The following is a 20708-nucleotide window of genomic DNA, read 5'->3' as shown; positions in this document are numbered from 1 at the left end:
TCTGGGCACCCAGGTAGCAGGCATTTCAGTAGCAAACTGGCCAGATGAAGTTGTCTCAGGGTCCCTGATCCTGGAGCATGGCGCGCCCCTTTTCCTGACCCCCACTTCAGGGTCTTGAGGAACCACAGGGCCAGGCTCTGGTCTCCAGGGAGGAGGCTCCAGGCTCTGAATCTGGTTCTTGCTGCCATTCCCACAAACGGGCACAGTCCCCTCCTACAACTCAAAGCATGGCACAGGTTCAAGGCTAATTATTCATGTGAATAATATTTTAATAAAATTCAGAGTGAGAAAAGTCTGGGGAAAAAGTTTTAGTACTTACAAAGTTCTGTAACAAAGAGTAACGTGTTCCTCAGAGACGTATATAAAACACAAACAGAATTTTAGCATCAGATAAGAGCAAAACCTGGCATTCCAAGAGACACCCTGATTCTCAGCCACTTTACATTGTTCACGTGAATCTCCACTGGAGCCATGGGCACGTGAGGGAAGGAACGACCCGACAGGCAGCACTACTGAACGACACCACCTGTTGCAGACGCCAAGGGGTGTGGCACAGGCCCCCTGACGCGGAGGCTGAACCTTTCCCTCAAAAAGCACCAGCAGAGTATCGCGAAGAATGCTCTACCTGCAATTTTTGTCTCAAGTCTCAGGACACAGGAATAGGGTGTTCTTTATTCATGGGTCTGAAATGTTTGCAGTAAACAAAACAAGCTTGGGGCAGGAAGCAAAGGCTGCCTTCTGGCTTCAGTGAGGTGGGCATTTTTAATGCTATGATTACATTCTTCTTTAAGGCGGTAAGCTTTCTCTTTTGTTTCTTAAAACCTATGTTAACTGCCTTCTTCCAACATTTGTCAGCATTTTGTGTCCGATCGACCAGACACAGAATGAAATGAGCACAAGACGGTTCTTTACAGAACAGAACTTAAGTGATCGTCTTTCAAAACAGTGAACACAACAGGCTGTTTGTCTTAAAAACACGTAAATAATAACACATGTCTGTGAACACTGCTCAGCCTTGTGGGCTTCTGGTCTGTACACCTAGGCCGAGTGTTGGGAGATTTATGGGCAGTTGCTGCCGTGAGGAGTGACATCACTTCTGGTTGTGTTCACAATTAGAAATCCTGGGGCCAGGAGCCCAGATCAAATGCAAGATGAGAGCTTCTTCCTCTCTTCAAACTGCTTGTCCACCGCCAGAGACAGGGCCTGGAGGAAGCCCTCAATGGTGACAGTGGGGGCCTAGAAGGAGATATGGGCACGTGGGCTGTGCCTGCCCTCGCCAGGGCCACTAGCAGCTGCAGGGGCACAGCCACAGCATGGGGCAGGCAGGGGGACTCCACCGTGCTATTTTGCATGGGTGCTCCGAGTGGGGCAGGGAGGGCTGGGGAGGGCCAGGGTGGGCCAGGGAGAGTCAGAGAGGGCCAGGGTGGGCCAGGGAGAGTCAGAGAGGGCCAGGGAGGGCAAGGGAGGGTCAGTGAGGGTCAAGGAGGGCCAGTATGGCTCTTAGTGAGCCACGGATGTGTGTGAGGCGCCAGCACCCCCCTGGTCACCACAGAGGCAGCAAGCCATAAGCCTCCTCTTGCCCAGGAACCCATCTCTTAGACATGGAGAGAAATCAGGTCGATGGTGTCCCATGCGATGCCCAGCGAGGCCCTGCCCTGCCACACAGAGCGGTGGCAGGGAGGGCAGAGAGCCAGAGGCAGGGACGGCTGCGGAAGACTCACCTGGATGTACAGCGCGTGAGCCAGAAAAGGGAGTTTTCTCAGGACGCGGCCACTGAGGCCCTCACTCTTCCTGTGGGCAGAACCAGGTTTGGGGAACAGGTTCAAGCCGGGTTCCCTCATCTCTGAACATTGTCCCCCCACCAGTGGGTCTCGAGGGGGGCTGGTCTCCCCCAGTCCCCAGCTATGGCCCAAGGCGGGATGACACGCCACCTGCCTTGGAGCACACACATGACACCATAGGCACCACCAGCGGCACAGCCCCAGGAACCAGGCTGCTCTGAGTCTAGTACTTTTGCACAAGTGTCTGAATGCCCCTCCCAGCCCCTTGTCAATCAGTTTAAATCTCTTCAACAGATTTACTCAAAAAACAATGTTCATCAGGCTATCCCTTTGTTCAAAACCTTCCACAAGCCTCATGGCTTCAGAAAGTTCATGCTCCCTGGGCAGAACGTGGCCTGGGGACTGTGGCCACCTCATCTCTGCAGCAATGACCCAGCTGAGGTCCCCTTGCACACAGGGCACCTGCGGCCACCCCATCTCTCTCCAGTTTATCACAGTTCTGTCCTTTGAGGCTCTGCTCCATCTCCCTGCCTTCCCTCCTCATGCCCTCGATCACCAAAGCCATCTGGGAGGTTGACAGCACTATAGTCGTGGGCCCCCATGCATGTGCGGCCCCCCCTTGAGGCTCAGTGCAGAGCACGTCCCTCCTGACAGCCAGGGCTCTGGGTGTGCTCTCTCCTTCCCCTCCCAAAGCACCAAGCACAGGACGCTGCAGTTCTTTACTCCGCTTGCTCAAACAGAAGCTTCCCATGTTTTCTTCTTGGCAGTTTGTACAAATTTTACAAATACCATTTTAGAAACCATTGAGATGTCGAGAGCCTTGATTTGAACGTCTACCTTTACAGACAGAAGCACAGTGCTGTTTCCAAGTTTTGAAAGCCGCCTGTGGGAGGGCAGCTGACACTCTGGCCCAGGAACCCGAGATCGCAGTGGTCAAGGGCGCTTGGCACGTACAGGACAGAGGCCTCAGGATTCAACTCCCTGCCCTTGGACAGCAAACTGCCACCTCAGGCTGCTACAGCCAGCTACGCCCCGCCCATCACCACAACAGAGGCACTTTTCTTGGTGCAATGAAGTCAATTCACACCTTGAAATTTCACTCAGGAGAAGGCTCAACTTTGACACGTTGTTTTCAATGAAGCCAATCATCTCCAGCTCCCGGAGGGTCAGCAGCTGCTGGCGAGGGTATATGATCTGACACTGGAGACAGAGACAGGGCATTATGGCAGGCTCAGCAGGGCACAGTGTGCCCTCCCTGTCAGCCACGGGATGGCACCCAGGGAGCAGGCGACCACATGCCATCCCATGGCAGTGCGGGCGCAGCCACACCAGCTGCCGGCCACTCCCCTCTTGCTCATATGCACACCCCCACTCCTTCCAAGACAGGGAAAACCACGCCTCAGGGAGCAGCAGCCCACCCTCTTCTGTGCCTTTGGTCAGGAGGTGTCTTGACTGCATTGTCATGGCAGGGAGGGATTTGGGGGGCCCAGGCCTGCCTGGTCCTGGGCTTCAGTGCTACACCTTAGCCCAGGGGAGCAGAGCTGGCCCAGGAGCCAGGACCTGGCCTGAGCTGGCCTTTCTAGGACAGTCTCCATGCATCATTTTTATGATCAGACTGTTGTGTGGTCCAATGGTGCAGCCTGACCCTGGACTTGGGCCCCTGAGTTCCCGCCCAGGCTAAACGCATTAGGGTGCCCAGTGACCACTGTGGAATGACTCCTCACGTGAACTCTTTTTGGAGGGTTGGTGAAGACTGTGGGTAAATTTAAGAAACATGGTTTGTGTTAGGAGTGTTTTCTTTCTTTTCCTTTTTCCTTTCCTTTCCTTTCCCTTTCCCTTTCCTTTTCCTTTCCTTCCTTCCTTCTCTTTCTCTCTTTCTTTCTCTCTTTTTTTTCCCTCCCTCCCTCCCTTCCTTCCTTCCATTTTTATTTATTTATTATTCATGAGAGACACAGAGACACAGGCAGACACAGGCAGAGAGAGAAGCAGGCTCCATGCAGGGAGCCCGATGTGGGACTCCAGGATCACATGCCCTAGGCTGAAGGCAGACGCTCAACCACTGAGCCACCCAGGCATTCCTTATTCTCCTCTTTCTAAAGTGACAGTCCCTCAGGCCCCCTGCAGCCTTCCTGGGACTGCCCGCCCGTGACACAGGCCATCCAGGCACACGAGAACTGCTGGCTCCTGATACAGTGGGCCAGTCTCAGGTGACGGCCTTCAGGAGCAGCCAAATCTGCACTAGGCCACCGGAATGTCTTCATTCCCTGTAAACCATCTAAAGAACCACCCCTGCCCCACATGCTCAGCTCCTAGAAAAGTCTATACATTTGTCTAAGCCTTAGAGCATCTCCTGGATGCACAGCCTCCGTGCGCTTGTGACTGCTGGCAGGATCTCACCATGCCGACTTCCCGACAGTGACACTTTCTGATGTTTACCAAGGACCTCAAATCACAGCTCCATAGGGCACCTCCCTTTCTCTCTGCCACAGAAAAGCAGGGTGGGATGCACACACCACGACCAGTTCTCCTATGCCCACCATGGGCGACGTCATCCTTGCTGGGGGCATTGGGGCCCCAGCTCCGTGGTGCCAGGCAGGGTTCCTCCATGCGCCATGACCTCCGGTCAGGCTGACCTCCCGTGCGCCGTGATCTCTGGTCACGCTGACGTCCCCGAGAGCCGTGACCTCTGGTCAGGCTGACCTCTGGTCAGGCTGACCTCCCTGAGCACCGTGACCTCCAGTCAGGCTGACCTCCCTGTATGCTGTGACCTCCAGTCAGGATCCCTGTGAACTGTGACCTCCAGTCAGGCTGACCTCCCCGTGGGCCATGACCTCTGGTTAGGCTGACCTCCCTGAGCACTGTGACCTCCAGTCAGGCTGACCTCCCCGTATGCTGTGACCTCCAGTCAGGATCCCTGTGAACTGTGACCTCCAGTCAGACTGACCTCCCCGAGCGCCGTGACCTCCCGTGTGTCGTGACCTCTGGTCAGGCTGACGTCCCCGAGAGCTGTGACCTCTGGTCAGGCTGACCTCCCTGAGCACCGTGACCTCCAGTCAGGCTGACCTCCCCGTATGCTGTGACCTCCAGTCAGGATCCCTGTGAACTGTGACCTCCAGTCAGGCTGACCTCCCCGTGGGCCGTGACCTCCGGTCAGGCTGACTTCCCTGAGCACCGTGACCTCTGGTCAGGCTGACTTCCCCGAGCACCATGACCTCCAGTCAGGCTGACCTCCCTGTGTGCTGTTACCTCCAATCAGGATCCCTGTGAACTGTGACCTCTAGTCAGGCTGACCTAATGAATCAGTGGCCACGATTTCAAATACCAACTCAACCTTCAAGTCATAATTGCAGTTTTCAACCTAAGAGGGTTAACGTCATGATCAGATAACTAACTCCATGTTGGAATGATCTATTCTGAGCTATGTCAGGGAACAAACAGAAGAGAACACCAGAAATCCACTGCTAAAAGAATGAAAGGACAGCCAGTACCTTCATCAGTTCTTCCAAACAGGAGAGGTAGATTTTGAAGATGGCTGCCGCAGAGGGTGGCCCAATGTATTGCCTGATGTCAGCCCTGTCCACAAAGGCCACGTCAATCCTCTCCGTGATGTTAGAAGTAGTCAGAATCACCACGTTGCAGTGCCTGGAGGCAGAGGACATGCCAGTCACCAGGTGCCTCCATGACTCCCTCACACCCCCTGCTCCTGGAGGTCCCAGTGTTCAGCCAGCGTTCCAGCAGGCTGCACTCCATGTCCTGACACCAGCCCATAAGGCCTTCTGAGGCTCATCCCTGAGCGCCTGCCGGACTCCGACTCCCACCAGGCTCTCTTGATGGCGACACAAGACACCAAGCAGATCCTCTACTCCTCTGCCTTCTGGAAAGTTCTCCTAGGTACCAGCGCCCCCCCCCCCCCCCCCCCCCCGCCGCCAACGCCAACCTTAACTGTTCCCTCTCCTTCCTCAGCCACAGCGCGGCCAAGCTCTCACCTGTGTGCAGAGCCATGGCCACCCCATCAACCTGCCCAGTAACTGCTCTGCACACGTTGTCATGACCCCCACATGTCATGAAGCAGACTATTTATCCTAGGTACCAGCTCCTTCCCCTTTAGTTCCGAAGCTGCACGAGAAGGCACCTTTGTCTAGTCTGTTCACTGATGTGGGCCAGCACAGAGCAGGCATAAGACAGCCGCGGGGGCTCGCGGGCGGTAAACGCCGCAGGGTCCCCTAGGGCCAGAGGGCCAGCTTTAGCTGCTGGATGCATAACGCAGGGTGAGCAGGGGTGAACCAGTGAGGGTGGGGGCGGGGAGTGCTTGGATCCTAGGAGCCCAGGAGTCAGACCCACACGAAGGCTGGCTGGGAAGTCACCCCGAGGGACCTGAAGTAAAGGGGACAGGAGGGTGCGCAAGACCAGAGGCCCACATGTCACCATCCCCTCTGGAGCCTACCCTACAAGGTCCCAGGGGCGTGGGGCCCCACCTACTGGCTCGAGTAGTGGTACCCCACGAGGCCATCCATGCCCTGGGAGCCCTGGATGTGGGGGTTTCAGTGCTGAATGAGTGCACCTGACCTGGCCCAGGAAGACCACAGGCCTCTGAAGGCTGAGCGACAGAACAGGGTAGAAGGCCAGGCATGGGCTGCCCAGGCCGCCTGAAGAGAGGAGAGGCCAGTGGCAGAAACTGAGGTGGCCTGGAGAGTGGAGGCAGGAGAGGTTTGCCGGGGTCAGATGCTGTCACCAACTCCTTGGAGAGCAATGGCCCTCAGGTGAAGAAGGCGGGGGTGGAAGCCAGATGGGGGCAGGGCAGGAGGTACGGGCGGGCCCGTACCTCACACAAGTGGCCCTGCGGACCCCAACAGCCGATAGCAGTGTCTTAGGCAACCAGAGCCTCTCTGTGGTGAAACTTCCCCGAAGGCCTGGAGCAAAGAGCCCTTAGCACAGCTCAGTTCCCTGCAAGTCCACATGTAGCAAGCTGGCTCCTGAGTGCCACTCTGGAGGGCAGGGCCGCACCCCAGCTGTGACCACCTTTTATACTCAAGCTTCGCTTTATGTTTTTAGTAGTTTAGTACAAGTACTTAATTCCTAAGCTCTGCATGTAACAGATACACTATACCTCACATGGGGGTAGACAGAACCAATACTCAGCAGCAGCAACCCCATCTCCATAAACAGGAGGCAGAAGTTAAGACCTAGGGGTGTGCAGGCCCCTCACACTCTGCCTTGGCTCCTCATGTGCCGCCACCACATCACCATTACCTCTTAATCTGATCGATCTGGGTCAAGACGGCGTTGACCACGCGGATGGCATCTGAAGGCTCGGTGCCTGCCCTGCAAGCATTGCGGGCAGCCGTGAGGCTCTCCACCTGTGGGGACGGGACAAAAGGTGGAAAAGGCCAGTACGTTGCCCCAGGAGCATCAACTGAGCAAGTGAGGAACAGGTGCATGCGCGTATGAGCTTGCCATGCTGGGAGTGCCCCGCGCAGGACGCCCAGGAGGAGCGGGCTGCGTGATTGCAATGCCGGATGGAGGCCAGGCTCAGCCAGTGCTTGGATTTGCATCAGTCCCGGGTGTGATGTCCAGACATGCCTACCTCATCAATCAGCACAAATACCAGGGCATCTTTGTCATCGATTAAGTCCTGAATCTTCTGGAACATCTTTGTTACCAGCTTGCCACTCTGGAACCGAAATGATCCTTCAGTGTTGACTTGCACTTTCGAATCCATGGTCCCTACCCAGCTCGGTCTGAGCCAGGGGGCCCCACAAGCTCACTGTCTCCTGAGGGCCCCTTGGAGAAATCCCTAAATCCCAGAAGATAGGGCCACACAGGAGAAGGCCGACGCACATGCCACCTTGTCCTGCTCCATGTGCCAGGGCAGTGAGTCTGGACCCACACTGGCTCAGCTCCGGGCCACTTGGCATGAGCGCCTCACACCTCAGTGCACTTCCTCCTTCTCTTTCCACACCGTCTCCATGACCGGGAACAAGATGGGTCATGGATACAAACATATAAGCTGGTGGGCGCACACCTTACAGGGGCTCCCCATCCTGGCTCACCACCCGAGGGATCTTCTGACACAGGCACCTGCGTAGAGCTCTCCTGGGTGAGGGGCCCCTACAGCATCACCCTGGCTGAGCCCTGAGGGCATGCTCAGCTGAGGATGCGACCCTTGCTAGAATATGGGTCCTTTCCCTAAGTTGAGGATCTGTCCCACCCAAAGGTCTGGATGTGACCAGCAGAGGGTCCTCTCAAGTCTCACACTATTTCCAAGTTACTGCTTAGTTCTGGAACTTCTCTCTGACCCTTAAGTCAGCCCCACTGTCATGTGTTACCATTTCTAATGCTCCTGGTAAAGGAAGTTTGCCTACTATGTGGGACCTTTTCAACTACGTGGTCAGCAATCCTGAGAAGTAGAAGTGATGCCAATACTTACTTCTGAAAACCACTTAGAAAAGAGGCTGTGGCTGTTTATTTCAATTAGTTGGCCATACTGGTACCTGGGAAGATAAAACAAAGTTAAGACAATCGGTCTATAAATCATTCCTATGGCACCCCCAGTGGCAACCACTCCTTTTTTCACACTGCCCACTAACTGGTTATATCACCAGCTACCAACCAGGCTGGAAGTAATCATGAATCACCTCAAGATAATACCAACGAGGGCTCAAATAATTATGAAAACTTAATGATATACGGTCAGTGGTTCTGGTTGAAGCAAACAAAGTGTTTTGAATTGAATAACAGCTTCATTTGAATCAAAGCAAGAGTAAAATCTCCCTTACTTCTAACCTACTCACAGTTCACACCCCTAGTGTTATAAGAAGTATTACCAATAATAACACAGCAAGCAAAACAAAACATCATCAGAAGTTGTTTGCTGGAGCTGAATAAGCTTTCCTTCTTCTGTAAAACCCAAATAAGCGTGACAATCTGTTTCCTAACACAGAATCACTGCCTGAGCCCTGGGGTGCCCAGACGTCCCAAAGTGAATGTCATAGTGACGTTCCACATACTGACTGGAATCTAGTGCTGACCCTCTTTGCACACTGGAGGTGGCCGAGACCTGCATGGGCTTAGTTCTAACTAAAATCAAACAGGGTGAGACTGAGACAGAAGGGAAGCTAAGCCAGGTCCCCTGCACCTTGAAAGTCCACACGAGAAAAATAATCACTTCCAAATCACTTCTTTTCTGTTTACAAAAGAGGAAAGGGAGAAACAACCTAATGATATAAAGATGGCCTGAATGTTAATGTTTAATTCTAAAGCATTTTGATAAGAAGAGCAACAAAGGCTAAGGTTTATTCTTACATTTTATAAGCCACAAAATAAATGCATATTTCTAGATGGTTGTACAGTTGTATTTATTAGTAACATCCTTAGTCTCTGGTGTTTTAGGAAACCACCCCAAGAGATCTTGAAAACATGGGTGCATTTCAATAAGTCAAGATGAAAACCAAGTTGTTAAACATAGAATAAACAGTAGAAATAGAGCAATTTCCCTACATAAAAATACTTACATCCTTTAAAAGAAGTAAAATAGATTAAAGTATACCTCATAGGATTCCCTCTTCTAAAGTCATATTGGAGCAATAAGTATCAGATTAACTCTCCAAATTAATCAACCAGAGAACAAGAGACAAAACTGCAACAGCATATGTGAAGGGACTGGAGCAGACATGAAGGACTGTTAACCCACACGGGACTGAGGGAGCCCGACAACTGCTCTGGCTGCCTGCAGCACCTTCCAACCACAACCCTGGAGGGGACCCAAGAAGTGCGCAGCCGCTGGGTGGACTTGGACACACAAGCCTGAGTTCCAGAAGCCTGAAGCAGCTGGGGTCTGCAGAGCAGAGTTCCAGAAGGGGCGCAGATAAGCAGGACTAAAACTCTAGGAATCATCACGGGGTCCTTCTGGGTCTTTTCTGAACACTCGAGTATGCTTCAAAGGGGAAATCCCATGAGGCCAGAGAGCCGAGAGCCACACAGTTCCAGCCATTTGCAGCTGGGACGTTCATGTTCCCAACGGCCCCAGTGGACAGTACCTGCTATCACTCAGGGTGCCAGGCTGAGACCCTGGAAGGGCCTCGGTTCAACATTCGGTCTAGACCTCTCTCCAACAAAGCTTAAAAACAAACCTTAAGAGGATCACACCAAATCACAAGTAACTGAAATACTCGGTAGAACAAAACCCAACAAAAACAGTGCTTGCCTTTAATCAAAACTTACCCTATAGGACAAGAAGCAGAAATTGACCCCAAAGCAAGAGAAACAACCATCAATCAAGAGACTCAGAACTGACAACAATGATGGAATTAGTAGAGAATGAAGTCAAAACGCCAGTGCTTGAGCATTTTAGCAAGAGCACAATGAGAGACCTGAGAGGCATAAAAGGAACCAAGCAGAGCCTCCAGAAAAGAAAAACACCATCAGAAATGAAGATGTCACTGAATAGAATTAAAAGCAGATTAGATATTTTAGAAAATGACCCAAAATGGAACACATAAAATTCTAAAAGCCCATTAAGACAAAACAGCACCCAAGTGGCCACGGGACAATATTAGGCAATTGAATGTGTGAATAAATGGGTTCCTAGAAAATGGAAGGTAGCTGAAAAAACGGGCACAGGGTGTCTAAGCACAACGATGGAGAAACAGACCCACCCTGAGAGGCTGGCCACTCCTCTCCCAGGTGACAGAGCAGTGTTGTCAGCAAGAGCAGTATGCATCCCAAGCTGCCGCTGAGTCCCATCCCTGAGAGCAGACACTGTGTCCTGACGTGTATGGGACAGTCACCAGAAAGACCACATACTTGAAGTAAAGCCAGCAGCATCAATTTAAAATGACTGAGAAGGGTCTCAGGGCACTGCTGAGTACAAAGGCATTAGTTAACCTGTCTGAAAGAGAGGGACTTCGTGTGGGTCAAGGGACATTATGAAAAAATAAAAACCCCTCTGTGCCACAGAGAAACAGGCAATCTTGTCCAGCTCTCCGTTCTCGAATTACCACGTTACCTGCTTGAAAGCCTAATGGTCAGTTTCTGGGCTAATGCTTTACACAGGGATGTTTTTCCAGTTCCCGGAGGACCTGCAACAAAACCCAAGCAAATGTTAAGTCAGCTCTGCAACAGGTTTCTTGAAACAACAGTAGTTGCATTACCCACAGCAGACAAAATGGGGAGCAGCGCTTAATGCTACGAATGCTATCACCCCAAGTACTGCTCACTGACTCACAAAGAAGTCTGCAAGCAGGGTGAATGCCACAAAATGTCAACAACAGGCTTCACGAGTCTTTTCCATTTCTTCCTAGTTTGAACTCAGCTTGTGTCTCTGGTCTTAGCTTCCAAGACCCCAATACCACACTGCTTCCTGGCACGTGGGTCTCCTCAGCATCCCGAGCAAGCACTACATTTCCTGGTCTCTGTCTTCACTGACACCATCCTTGTCCCGATCCTCTATAAAATCCGCTCACTGAGGCACCTTGCGAAAGGTCAAGTGTCTCTCGTGGCAATCATTTCACTGAGGCCCACACTCAACCACAACCATGGCCAGGCAAGGGCCCCCCATTCCCACAGCTTCTTCCCCATGTGCCACTTAGCATGGGGCCTGGTGGCAGCTCTGAGATAACTAATATAGAAGAACAAATGCATCTGTTAGGAAATGCAGAGACATTCAACTCTGATTTTCTGCACACGATCTTGATAATTAAAAAACAAAACAAAATAAAAACACATAATTCTAAAGAGAAAATGAGCTCTTTCACTAATTAGAATACCTGTGGATCACCAACTCAGAACTAGTAGGACAACGTGCTGAGAATATCTGCTGCTTAAGACACTTTAAGATGGCACAGCAGCCTATAGCCTTAACTGGTGGAAGAAGCTAATTACTTTGCACCCCACCTCACTAACATTTGAGTATTCTCTGGATTCCTTTCTAACCACTGACATCAAGAAAAAACCCAGTGTCTTCCTCAGAGAAGATTCAGACAGAATTTCAGTAAAGTATGGTTGTGGTTTACGGTCACAAAGTGAAGCTCTAAGGATACTGCAAAGAAACACGAGGCAACTTCTACCCTAAGGTTCGTATGATCACTTGGGGGAATTAGGCAGTTATTTGAAAAGTTTGACAATAACATAGGAAAGTCCCAAGCAGTGGGTGGCCACCAAGTGAAGGGTCAAGTAGCAGATGCCCCGAGTAATGCGAGCTAGATTGGCTCCTCAGGGAAGGTACATTCTAGGACAACTCTGGCTGCATCAGAAAACAGAATGGTAAATCCTCAAAGAAGTCAATGGGACAAATAAAAAAGCCTGATTTCACACAGTTTACCTTGTTATATAAGTGACACCCCACATGCCTTACCGTGCAGCAGCACTACCCGGTTCCAGGCAATGAGATTGCTGTCGACATTCTTGTCTGAGAACAGTAAAGTTGTCATCACATAGTCGAGAAGCTGAGTGAAGAAAGGTAGAATGCAGTCAAAGCTGCGGACAGGGTAGAGAATTCCTACCAGAGGTGCTGCTAGAGCTCATGCCCAAGGAGGGCGGATGGGCACCCGGCCACCCCTCAGAGGCTGCCAGCACCACTGCATGCAGATGCCTCACAGGCTCTCGGTTTAGAAGAAACTCAAAACAGGAGGATAGGCTGGCTGCTACTATTGTAAGCATAAAGGACAAATGCGAAGGTCACTTTGACTAAAAATGATGATACAGAACGATGAGATTTATCAAGTGATGAGTAAGCTCCCACCTCGGGGACAACAGAGCAGTGGGTAAGCCACACTCAGGACACTAGCCAGGACTCTGTGTCTGGGGGGCTGGGCCTCCAGTGTCCCCCACAGCCTACAGAAGGACCCCTCCCCTTGAAGGGGGCTCAGAGGAGCTGGTGCTCACTTGGGCCTGCCCACCTGCTCTGTCTGCCCCCGGCCCTGCCTCCCCAGTCCCTGTGGGCTGTTAAGAGCACCATCAATGAAAGCTGTCTTCATATTGGGCACCTTCCCCTTTCTCCCCAAGACTGACTCTGCTGGGGGACAACCCAAGGACAGATATGCAGGACATGGGCTGTAGGTGGACCTAAGTTCCCAAAGCCTATTGGAGTCAAGGGGTTACAAGATGTTGAAGAGCAATACAATGTTGATCCCACTTTAAACAACCGGCCTTCTTGGAAAATAGCACAGCAACTTACATGAGATTTGACTTCCACATCATATACCAGGCTGTCCCAAAGCCCATGGAATTCAGCTGGGAGAGAATAAAACAAAAACCTAATTTTAGGAAAGGAGGCATTACACTGACCTATGAGGTCTGCTCTGAGCCATGGATGTTCTCCATTGCTCCATGTGTGGCTGGCTGAGATTCTTACTATAAGAAAGTTAAACTTTTGAATTTTTCTTAAAATTTCAATTCTTCTTAAAACTGAAGTTGTTGTTTTTTTTTTGAAAGGTTTTATTTATTTATTCATGAGAGACACCACAAAGAGAGAGACAGAGACACAGGCAGAAGAAGAAGTGGGCTCCATACAGGGAGCCCGATGTGGGACTCGATCCCGGGTCTCTAGGATCACGCCCTGGGTTGAAGGCGGCGCTAAACCGCTGAGCCACCCAGGCTGCCCAAAACTAAAGATGTTAAATAACTGCCAGTCACGTAAGTTTTGACAGATAATTCAATAGAATACAATTATTTTCTTGTCATGTTACCACACACAATTGTCTTTTGTGGACCTGCACTCTGCCAGGAGCGCAGACCCTGGCCCACCACCACTCTCCCCGCTAGCCAGCACTGGGGCAGGGCAGCGGCCGGTCTAGTCCAGCTGTTAGGACTTCAGACATAAACTCCAAGGAGGGAATTAACCCCAGGACTCCACCTGCTAGAACTACGGCAAAGTCCACAGAGAAGCACAGAGAAGGCAGGAACAAAGAGTGGCTCAGCAGGTGACCAACTGGGCAGGAAAGGAACACCTCCAGATTCTCAATCCGCACCAGCTCAGAGGGACCTGCCTGAGGGGATACAGTTTCACAGTGGAGACCTCTCCTCTCCTCTATGCGACATGTTTTCCATCTTTAAGAAATAAGACATCCCAAAAGCCTAGGGATGAATACAGCCCTCTCAGCTAACAACTTGGGAGAGTCACATGCCAGCACCTGATGTTGTGTCCCTGGGTGTGGCCCGCCCACCATCACTGTCCCGCACCTGCAGGCAGGACCCAGTGACTTGCCGCAGTGATGTTCTCGGTTTCCTCCTCTAGAGTCTCGCTGCTGGGGCCACCCTCATTCAGCTGGAAGACGTGCAGTGCAATTGTGCAAGCACCCAGATCAATGGGCTGTGGTGAGAAAAGAGATCAAATAAATCCACGCAAACTGAAAGTAACTCACTTCCTAATTATACTCATCAAAATTAGATGGTAATTTCCAAAAACAAAGATCAAACGTGCAGAATGTCAAAAAACACTTTTTAGATCAGGAAGAGAAGCTTTCATGTTCAAATTCAGGATTACCTAATTTTAAAATGTTTCTCCCCGCCCCTTTTGTTCAAGAAAGCCCTTAATTATTCTTTGTAATCATGAAAGCTTCATATAAACCTGAAAATAGGTGGAATAGTACAAAAAACACAGAATGAAGAATGCCAAAGGCCTCCACATCCGCCTCACCCATGCTCTGGTCTATGACACAGCCACACGTATTTGACCAAAATACATCTGACTGCAGATTTCTAACTGTGCCTTTCCCCCTCGGTAGAGCTTGGAAACATTTCTGTCAGTAGACAGAAATCTGACCAGTGCTTTTTCCTAGTAATTCCACATTGGGTGTGGATGTATCATTTGACTAGCCAACCTCTGACTGAAGAACAATTATTTCAAATAGAACTATTCTTAACAACATATATAAGTCGTTCACGTATCTCTACAAAATCACGCACTTGTCATCAAGACAATTCCTCTAGCTGAACCTGCAGGGTCAAAGATGAGAACATTAACATGGTTACTAGCTCCAGTTAGGCTGTTAAGCTGTCCTTCATCCACACTGTGGAAACCTCATCAGGTTCCTTCCGGCTAGCCAAAATCTAGGATGACGGATAAAACTGACATAGCCACAAACGTTAGTCCCAGCATACAGATGGGGAGGTCCACCTTGTAAGCAAAATCTCAGTGACAAGCCAATCCTACAAACTGATTCTTTATGAGACGTGAGCCACACAAACATAGGTGCTGCATCTTCCCATCTTTGGGTTGTCTTCATGGTGACAGAAAGGCCCCACAGCATCTACCCTCTCATGCAAAGATGGTGAGTGAGTAGTCCACACTGGACTAAATGAGGACCTTCTAGAAGGAAAGCCCACCTCCTCTCTGCAGCCCCCACGCCTCCTATGGTCCTGTGCCCAGTGAGCCCACCAGACCCCCACTGATCACAAGAACAGGGAGTGGGCCGGGGCGGGGGGGGGGGTGTCTCATAAGCACAGCCCACCACCCCACTATGCGGCATCCCAAGAGGAAGGCCACATCCACTTCAGGACCTGGCTCTTTACAGAGCCGGTGCTCCTCTTAAAAGCCAACAGATAAACCTGCCAGTTTCTGACAACACATCACCAAAGGAGCAAGCAAATATTTGTGATACTTTGTTGTTGTTGTTTTTTTCCTTTTTAAAAGTAAATTCTACATCTAATGTGGAGCCTGAACTGCTGAACCTAAGGCCAAGATTACATGCTCCCCAGACTGAGCCAGCCTGGTGCCCTTGTGATGCTGACTCTATATTCAGCTGGGGATAAGAGATTCCTCTTCATGGTGAACCAATTACCTGTGGGTCTTTCACCTTTAACTCTGTGTCGACAATAGACACTGACTGCACGTTTCTGGCCAGAAAAGGATCATCAAACTCGTTCCACTTGTAGTCCCCAAACACAATATTATGCCTGTTGAGTAGCTTTCTTACACTCAGCTTAATGTCTTCTTTTTTTGCAGTGCTGGGAAAACAAAGGAGACAGGAAGATAAGGGCTCAGCTTACTAGACTGTGACAGTAAGCCTTCAAGTGAGGCCACTGCAGATGGCACAGCTCTTGCCTACGGATCCACCTGCACCTCACTTGTAGCTACAGGGAGTTCTTGGAGGATGATCCAGAACCTGTATGCTCTCCTTCAGAGAAAGGGGTGGCAGCAGTGCTTCCTGCTATACCAGTGGCCCGGAGAGTGGGTCAGCACGCCCAGGTGCTAGGGACCAGGCCGGGAGGGTGGGTCAGCACGTCCGGGTGCTGGGGACCAGGCCGGGAGGGTAGGTCAGCAGGTCCGGGTGCTGGGCACCAGGCGTGGAGGGTGGGTCAGCACGTCCAGGTGCTGGGGACCAGGCTGGGAGGGTGGGTCAGCAGGTCCGGGTGCTGGGCACCAGGCGTGGAGGGTGGGTCAGCACGTCCAGGTGCTGGGTACCAGGCGTGGAGGGTGGGTCAGCACGCCCGGTGCTGGGGACCAGGCCAGGAGGGTGGGTCAGCACGTCCGGGTGCTGGGGACCAGGCCGGAAGGGTGGGTCAGCACGTCCGGGTGCTGGGGACCAGGCGTGGAGGGTGGGTCAGCAGGTCCAGGTGCTGGGTACCAGGCGTGGAGGGTGGGTCAGCACGCCCGGTGCTGGGGACCAGGCCGGGAGGGTGGGTCAGCACGTCTGGGTGCTGGGGACCAGGCGTGGAGGGTGGGTCAGCACGCCCGGTGCTGGGGACCAGGCCGGGAGGGTGGGTCAGCACGTCCGGGTGCTGGGGACCAGGCGTGGAGGGTGGGTCAGCAGGTCCAGGTGCTGGGTACCAGGCGTGGAGGGTGGGTCAGCACGCCCGGTGCTGGGGACCAGGCCGGGAGGGTGGGTCAGCACGTCCGGGTGCTGGGGACCAGGCCAGGAGGGTGGGTCAGCACGTCCGGGTGCTGGGCACCAGGCGTGGAGGGTGGGTCAGCACGCCCGGGTGCTGGGCACCAGGCGTGGAGGGTGGGTCAGCAGGTCCAGGTGCTGGGTACCAGGCGTGGAGAGTGGGTCAGCACGCCCGGTGCTGGGGACCAGGCCGGGAGGGTGGGTCAGCATGTCCGGGTGCTGGGGACCAGGCCAGGAGGGTGGGTCAGCACGTCCGGGTGCTGGGCACCAGGCGTGGAGGGTGGGTCAGCACGCCCGGGTGCTGGGCACCAGGCGTGGAGGGTGGGTCAGCACGTCTCGGTGCTGGGGACCAGGCAGTGCACAGCCAGTGCTCAGGAAGGGCCGGCTCTGACCACTACAAGTGAAAGAGCAAACCTCCCAGCGCCTTCTGCCAGGGAAGCCTTTTGCCAGGAGCCCCGGGGGTGTGGTTCATTGGAGAGAAGCCCAGCTGGCAGCGCATCAAGGGCCCTTAGGGACCCCGGCTGGCCCTGGGACCCAGATCCCCGCCCCGCTCTGCGACCCTCGGAGCCCGGGAGCGTCCCGGGGGGCGCAAGCAGCTCTGGAAGGGCGGCTCCTGCTCCCAGGCCCAGACCCATCTCCCGGGGCAGGCCCCGCGCTCCCTCCGGAGCCGCAGCCCGTCCTCTCTCGCGCCGTGCGAGCGCCCGCATGAGTCAGGGCCGGGGTCGGGGTCGGGGTCCGGGTCCGGGTCCCGGGTCCGGGCCGGGGGCGCTGGGGCTCACCTGCAGCTGCGCTGGTGCACCTCCACATGCACGGTCGGCGCCTCGGCCACGCAAGGCAGCGCCTGCTTCAGGTCGCCCACCGCCTCGTCCATGGCGCCGCCGCCCGGAGCAGCGGGGGTCCGGCCGGAGCGTGGCCGCCGCCGCCTCGCGCCCTGCACCGCCACCGCCACCAGCACCCCCGCCGCCGCCGCTCCCGCCGCCCGCCCGCGCTTGAAAGTGCCGCGCGCCGACCCCTGACCCGGAAGCGCTAGGCGCCGGCAGGGCGGGGAGGGCCGACTTCCGGCCGCGGCGCCTGCTTCCGGCGCGGCCCCGCGACCTCCGCGGGGCTAGGCGGGCGGCGAGCCAGGGCCGCGGGGGCGGCGGCCACGCTCCGGCCGGGCTCGCTGCTGCCCTCGGCCCCGCGCCCGGGCCCCGCGCCGCCATGGGCAAGAAGCACAAGAAGCACAAGACCGAGTGGCGCTCGTCCTACGAGGGTGAGGCGGCGGGCGCGCTTTGTGACGCCGGGCGGGGCGTTCGCGGCGGGCGGGGTCCCAGGGAGGGCCCTGGGCGCCGGGGCGGGGGGCAGGGAGAGGGTGCAAGGGGCGGCCTCGGGGGGGCCCCGGGAGGGGCCTGGGGCAGGGAGAGGGTGCAAGGGGTGGCCTCGGCGGGGTCCCTGGGAGGGGCCCGGGGCAGGGAGAGGGTGCAAGGGGCGGCCTCGGGGGGGTCCCCGGGAGGGGCCGGGGGCAGGGAGAGGGTGCAAGGGGCGGCCTCCGGGGGGCCCCGGGAGGGGCCGGGGGCAGGGAGAGGGTGCAAGGGGTGGCCTCGGCGGGGGTCCCAGGGAGGGGCCTGGGGCTGGGAGAGGGTGCAAGGGGTGGCCTCGGCGGGGTCCCTGGGAGGGGCCCGGAGCAGGGAGAGGGTGCAAGGGGTGGCCTCGGCGGGGGTCCCAGGGAGGGGCCTGGGGCTGGGAGAGGGTGCAAGGGGTGGCCTCGGCGGGGTCCCTGGGAGGGGCCCGGGGCAGGGAGAGGGTGCAAGGGGTGGCCTCGGCGGGGGCCTCCAGGGAGGGCTTTCAGGGCCTCGGCAGGTCCCCGGGAAGGGTCCAGGGTAGGAGGGATCACTGGAGGGGGTTCCAGGCGGGAGTCCAGGGCTCTCAGGCATCTGGTTGGGTCCTGAATCCTTGAGAAGGGAGTCGAGCATCTGTTGGCTGCTCTGGTCTTTGAGTAGGGGGTGAACATCCCAGTGCCTGCCAACGGGCCTGCGGCAGCTTGTGCACACATGAGTGAACCCAGCGGCTGCTGCAGGACCAGGGGGTGGACCGAGTCCCAGAGCTTAGGGGCGGGGTGGGAAGCTCCTGGATTGGTTCCCCCCTCCAGACTGCTTCCTCCTGGGCCCCCTGAGCATAAGGCGGCATGAAGGGGAGGAAACAGTGGCTGCTCTGGGGTCCACCTCCCTGTCTTTCCACCGTGGTTCTGCCGTTCCCCTGCCCGCTGCCTTAGCTGGGCCGACGCCACTGCCTCCTGGGGCCTGGGCATTCTGGTTGTCACACCTGCACGTTGAGCCTGCAGTGCCATCCCCTGGGGAGGAACACACAGTGAGGCCCCGGGTTTCTGTCCACAGATTACACAGACAAGCCTCTGGAGAAGCCCCTGAAGCTGGTTCTCAAAGTCGGAGGAAGTGAAGTGACTGAGCTCTCGGGGTCTGGGCACGATTCCAGTTATTATGATGACAGGTCGGACCACGAGCGAGAGCGGCACAAAGAGAAGAAGAAGAAGAAGAAAAAGAAATCAGAGAAGGAGAAGCACCTGGATGACGAAGAAAGAAGGAAAAGAAAGGTAGAGCCAGGGACACAGCGGCCTGTGAGTGCTGCGCGGCCTCAGGCCAGGGTTGTCCTGTTTGTAGCAAAACGCAGGCCAGCAGGTCCTTCTGGCCTGAGCCCCGGGGTGGTTGCTGTGAGGTGGGGCTCTGAGTAAGAAGTGCTCTGCAGGGGTTTCTCTCTTAGTTCTGTGTTTCCCCTCAGTTCCAGGAGATCTATTTAAAACTGCTTGCGTTGCTCTCGCTGCCCTGCCTCTGCCTCACAGGAAGAGAAGAAGCGGAAGCGGGAAAAGGAACATGGCGACACGGAGGGAGAGACCGATGACTTTGATCCTGGGAAGAAGGTGGAGGTGGAGCCGCCCCCCGATAGGCCCATTCGAGCGTGCCGAACACAGCCAGGTGAGGTTTTCCTGGAGCATCACGGCTCGTGTCTGTGACATTCTGGTCGGCACTGGTGTGCTGGTTGGCGTCTCAGGAGGAGCGCGGGAGGGAGGGAATGCTATTTTCTCGATATGAAGCGTAGCTGGGCCTCAGGTCTTAGTGTCACCTTTGAACTTCTAGAGCGAAGCTTGGCCAGCTGCTCCTGTGTCCCGCTCCCCCGTAAACTCCCAGTCTCATCGTGGGTAGGAGGAAACTCGTGGTCGAGTCAATTAGTGAGGCTGTCAGAAACCACAGGGTCATACCGGCTTCACCAGAGGAAAGGTTCTGAGCCGCTTCTGTCAGAGACTTGCACATGGTTGGGAGGCTATGGTGTTTTCTGGACTTGGGATTTGACTATCTATAGTTTGGGAGGGGTCCCCGTGCTCTGTGTAGGTCATTGCCACGCGAGCAGGTAGGAGGTGGGGCGCAGAGCAGCAGCGCACTAGGTGAGTGTGTGTGCGGAGTTTAGACAGTTGCCAGTCACTCTGAGCTGAGTCTGAATAACGGCTTGCTTCAGGTCCTACGTGCAGTGCTTCCCTCCCATGTGCTTGAAGTGCTGATGTCACACCTCGAAGACCCACTGCAGGTCTGCACTCCTTAGTGCAGCACGGCGTTTAGAAACTGAGGTCTGGGTGCTGGCATGGCCCTCAGTGGGGGGCAGGAGGAAAGGGCACCTGCCTGCTCACAACCAAGAGAACAAAACCTGTGCCAGCCTCTGTGTTTACATTCACCAAAATCCTCATGTTCACATTGTGGGCCCAGAGACATTGCTAACCTGGTGTGTGTGTGCATGTGTGTGGGTGTTAACGCGCGCTTCCTGCACAGATGAGGAACAGGCAGGACCAGAGATCTAGGACTCTCGTGAGAGGTCATTTGGCGAAGCTCCACCTCTGTGTCATAGTCTCCTCTTCTTCGTACCGTCTGGAATATGCCGGGCCTGGGGTGACTGGCACTGTCACACATGGATGAGTGATAGTTCCCTGTTGTCACACTCAGGTGTTGGCGCTCTGAGGGGTTTTTGGGACTTGATGCTGTGAGTGATACCCTTTCCCACCCAGCTTAGCGTTTTAGTGGCCAGGACTGGGCCTGGTTTACTCTTGTACCCAGTTCCTTTG

General features: G+C 54.6%; 2 protein-coding genes across 5 annotated transcripts in view; one reads left to right on the top strand and one right to left on the bottom strand.

Annotated features, from left to right (window-relative positions):
• Window positions 1-254: 254 nt before the first annotated feature.
• On the bottom strand, window positions 255-17601 carry TRIP13 (thyroid hormone receptor interactor 13). The gene is made up of 13 exons (XM_041731470.1): window positions 17386-17601; window positions 15560-15725; window positions 13959-14088; window positions 12955-13010; window positions 12133-12223; window positions 10786-10858; window positions 8209-8272; window positions 7366-7452; window positions 7032-7138; window positions 5270-5423; window positions 2869-2981; window positions 1722-1791; window positions 255-1236 (listed from the first exon to the last, which is right to left on the bottom strand). The coding sequence occupies exons 1-13, from the start codon at window positions 17475-17477 to the stop codon at window positions 1141-1143; spliced, it is 1299 nt and encodes a 432-aa protein (XP_041587404.1). The 5' UTR covers window positions 17478-17601; the 3' UTR covers window positions 255-1140.
• Window positions 17602-17657: 56 nt separating this feature from the next.
• Window positions 17658-20708, top strand: part of BRD9 (bromodomain containing 9) — a 28577-nt gene continuing 25526 nt past the window's right edge. For 3 of the 4 annotated variants that reach the window (XM_041731710.1, XM_041731709.1, XM_041731707.1), the window contains exons 1-3: window positions 17659-17858; window positions 18979-19193; window positions 19440-19572. In XM_041731710.1, the coding sequence (XP_041587644.1) occupies window positions 17807-17858; window positions 18979-19193; window positions 19440-19572 (400 nt within the window). In that variant the 5' untranslated portion in view covers window positions 17659-17806. Of the gene's footprint in view, window positions 17859-18978; window positions 19194-19439; window positions 19573-20708 lie in introns of all 4 variants that reach the window. The other variant, XM_041731708.1, reaches the window with a different exon arrangement.

Source organism: Vulpes lagopus, chromosome 17 (assembly GCF_018345385.1).
Source record: "Vulpes lagopus strain Blue_001 chromosome 17, ASM1834538v1, whole genome shotgun sequence".
NCBI lineage: Eukaryota > Metazoa > Chordata > Mammalia > Carnivora > Canidae > Vulpes > Vulpes lagopus.
Note: the sequence above shows the minus strand (reverse complement) of the source record. Positions and strands in the feature narration are given on the sequence as shown.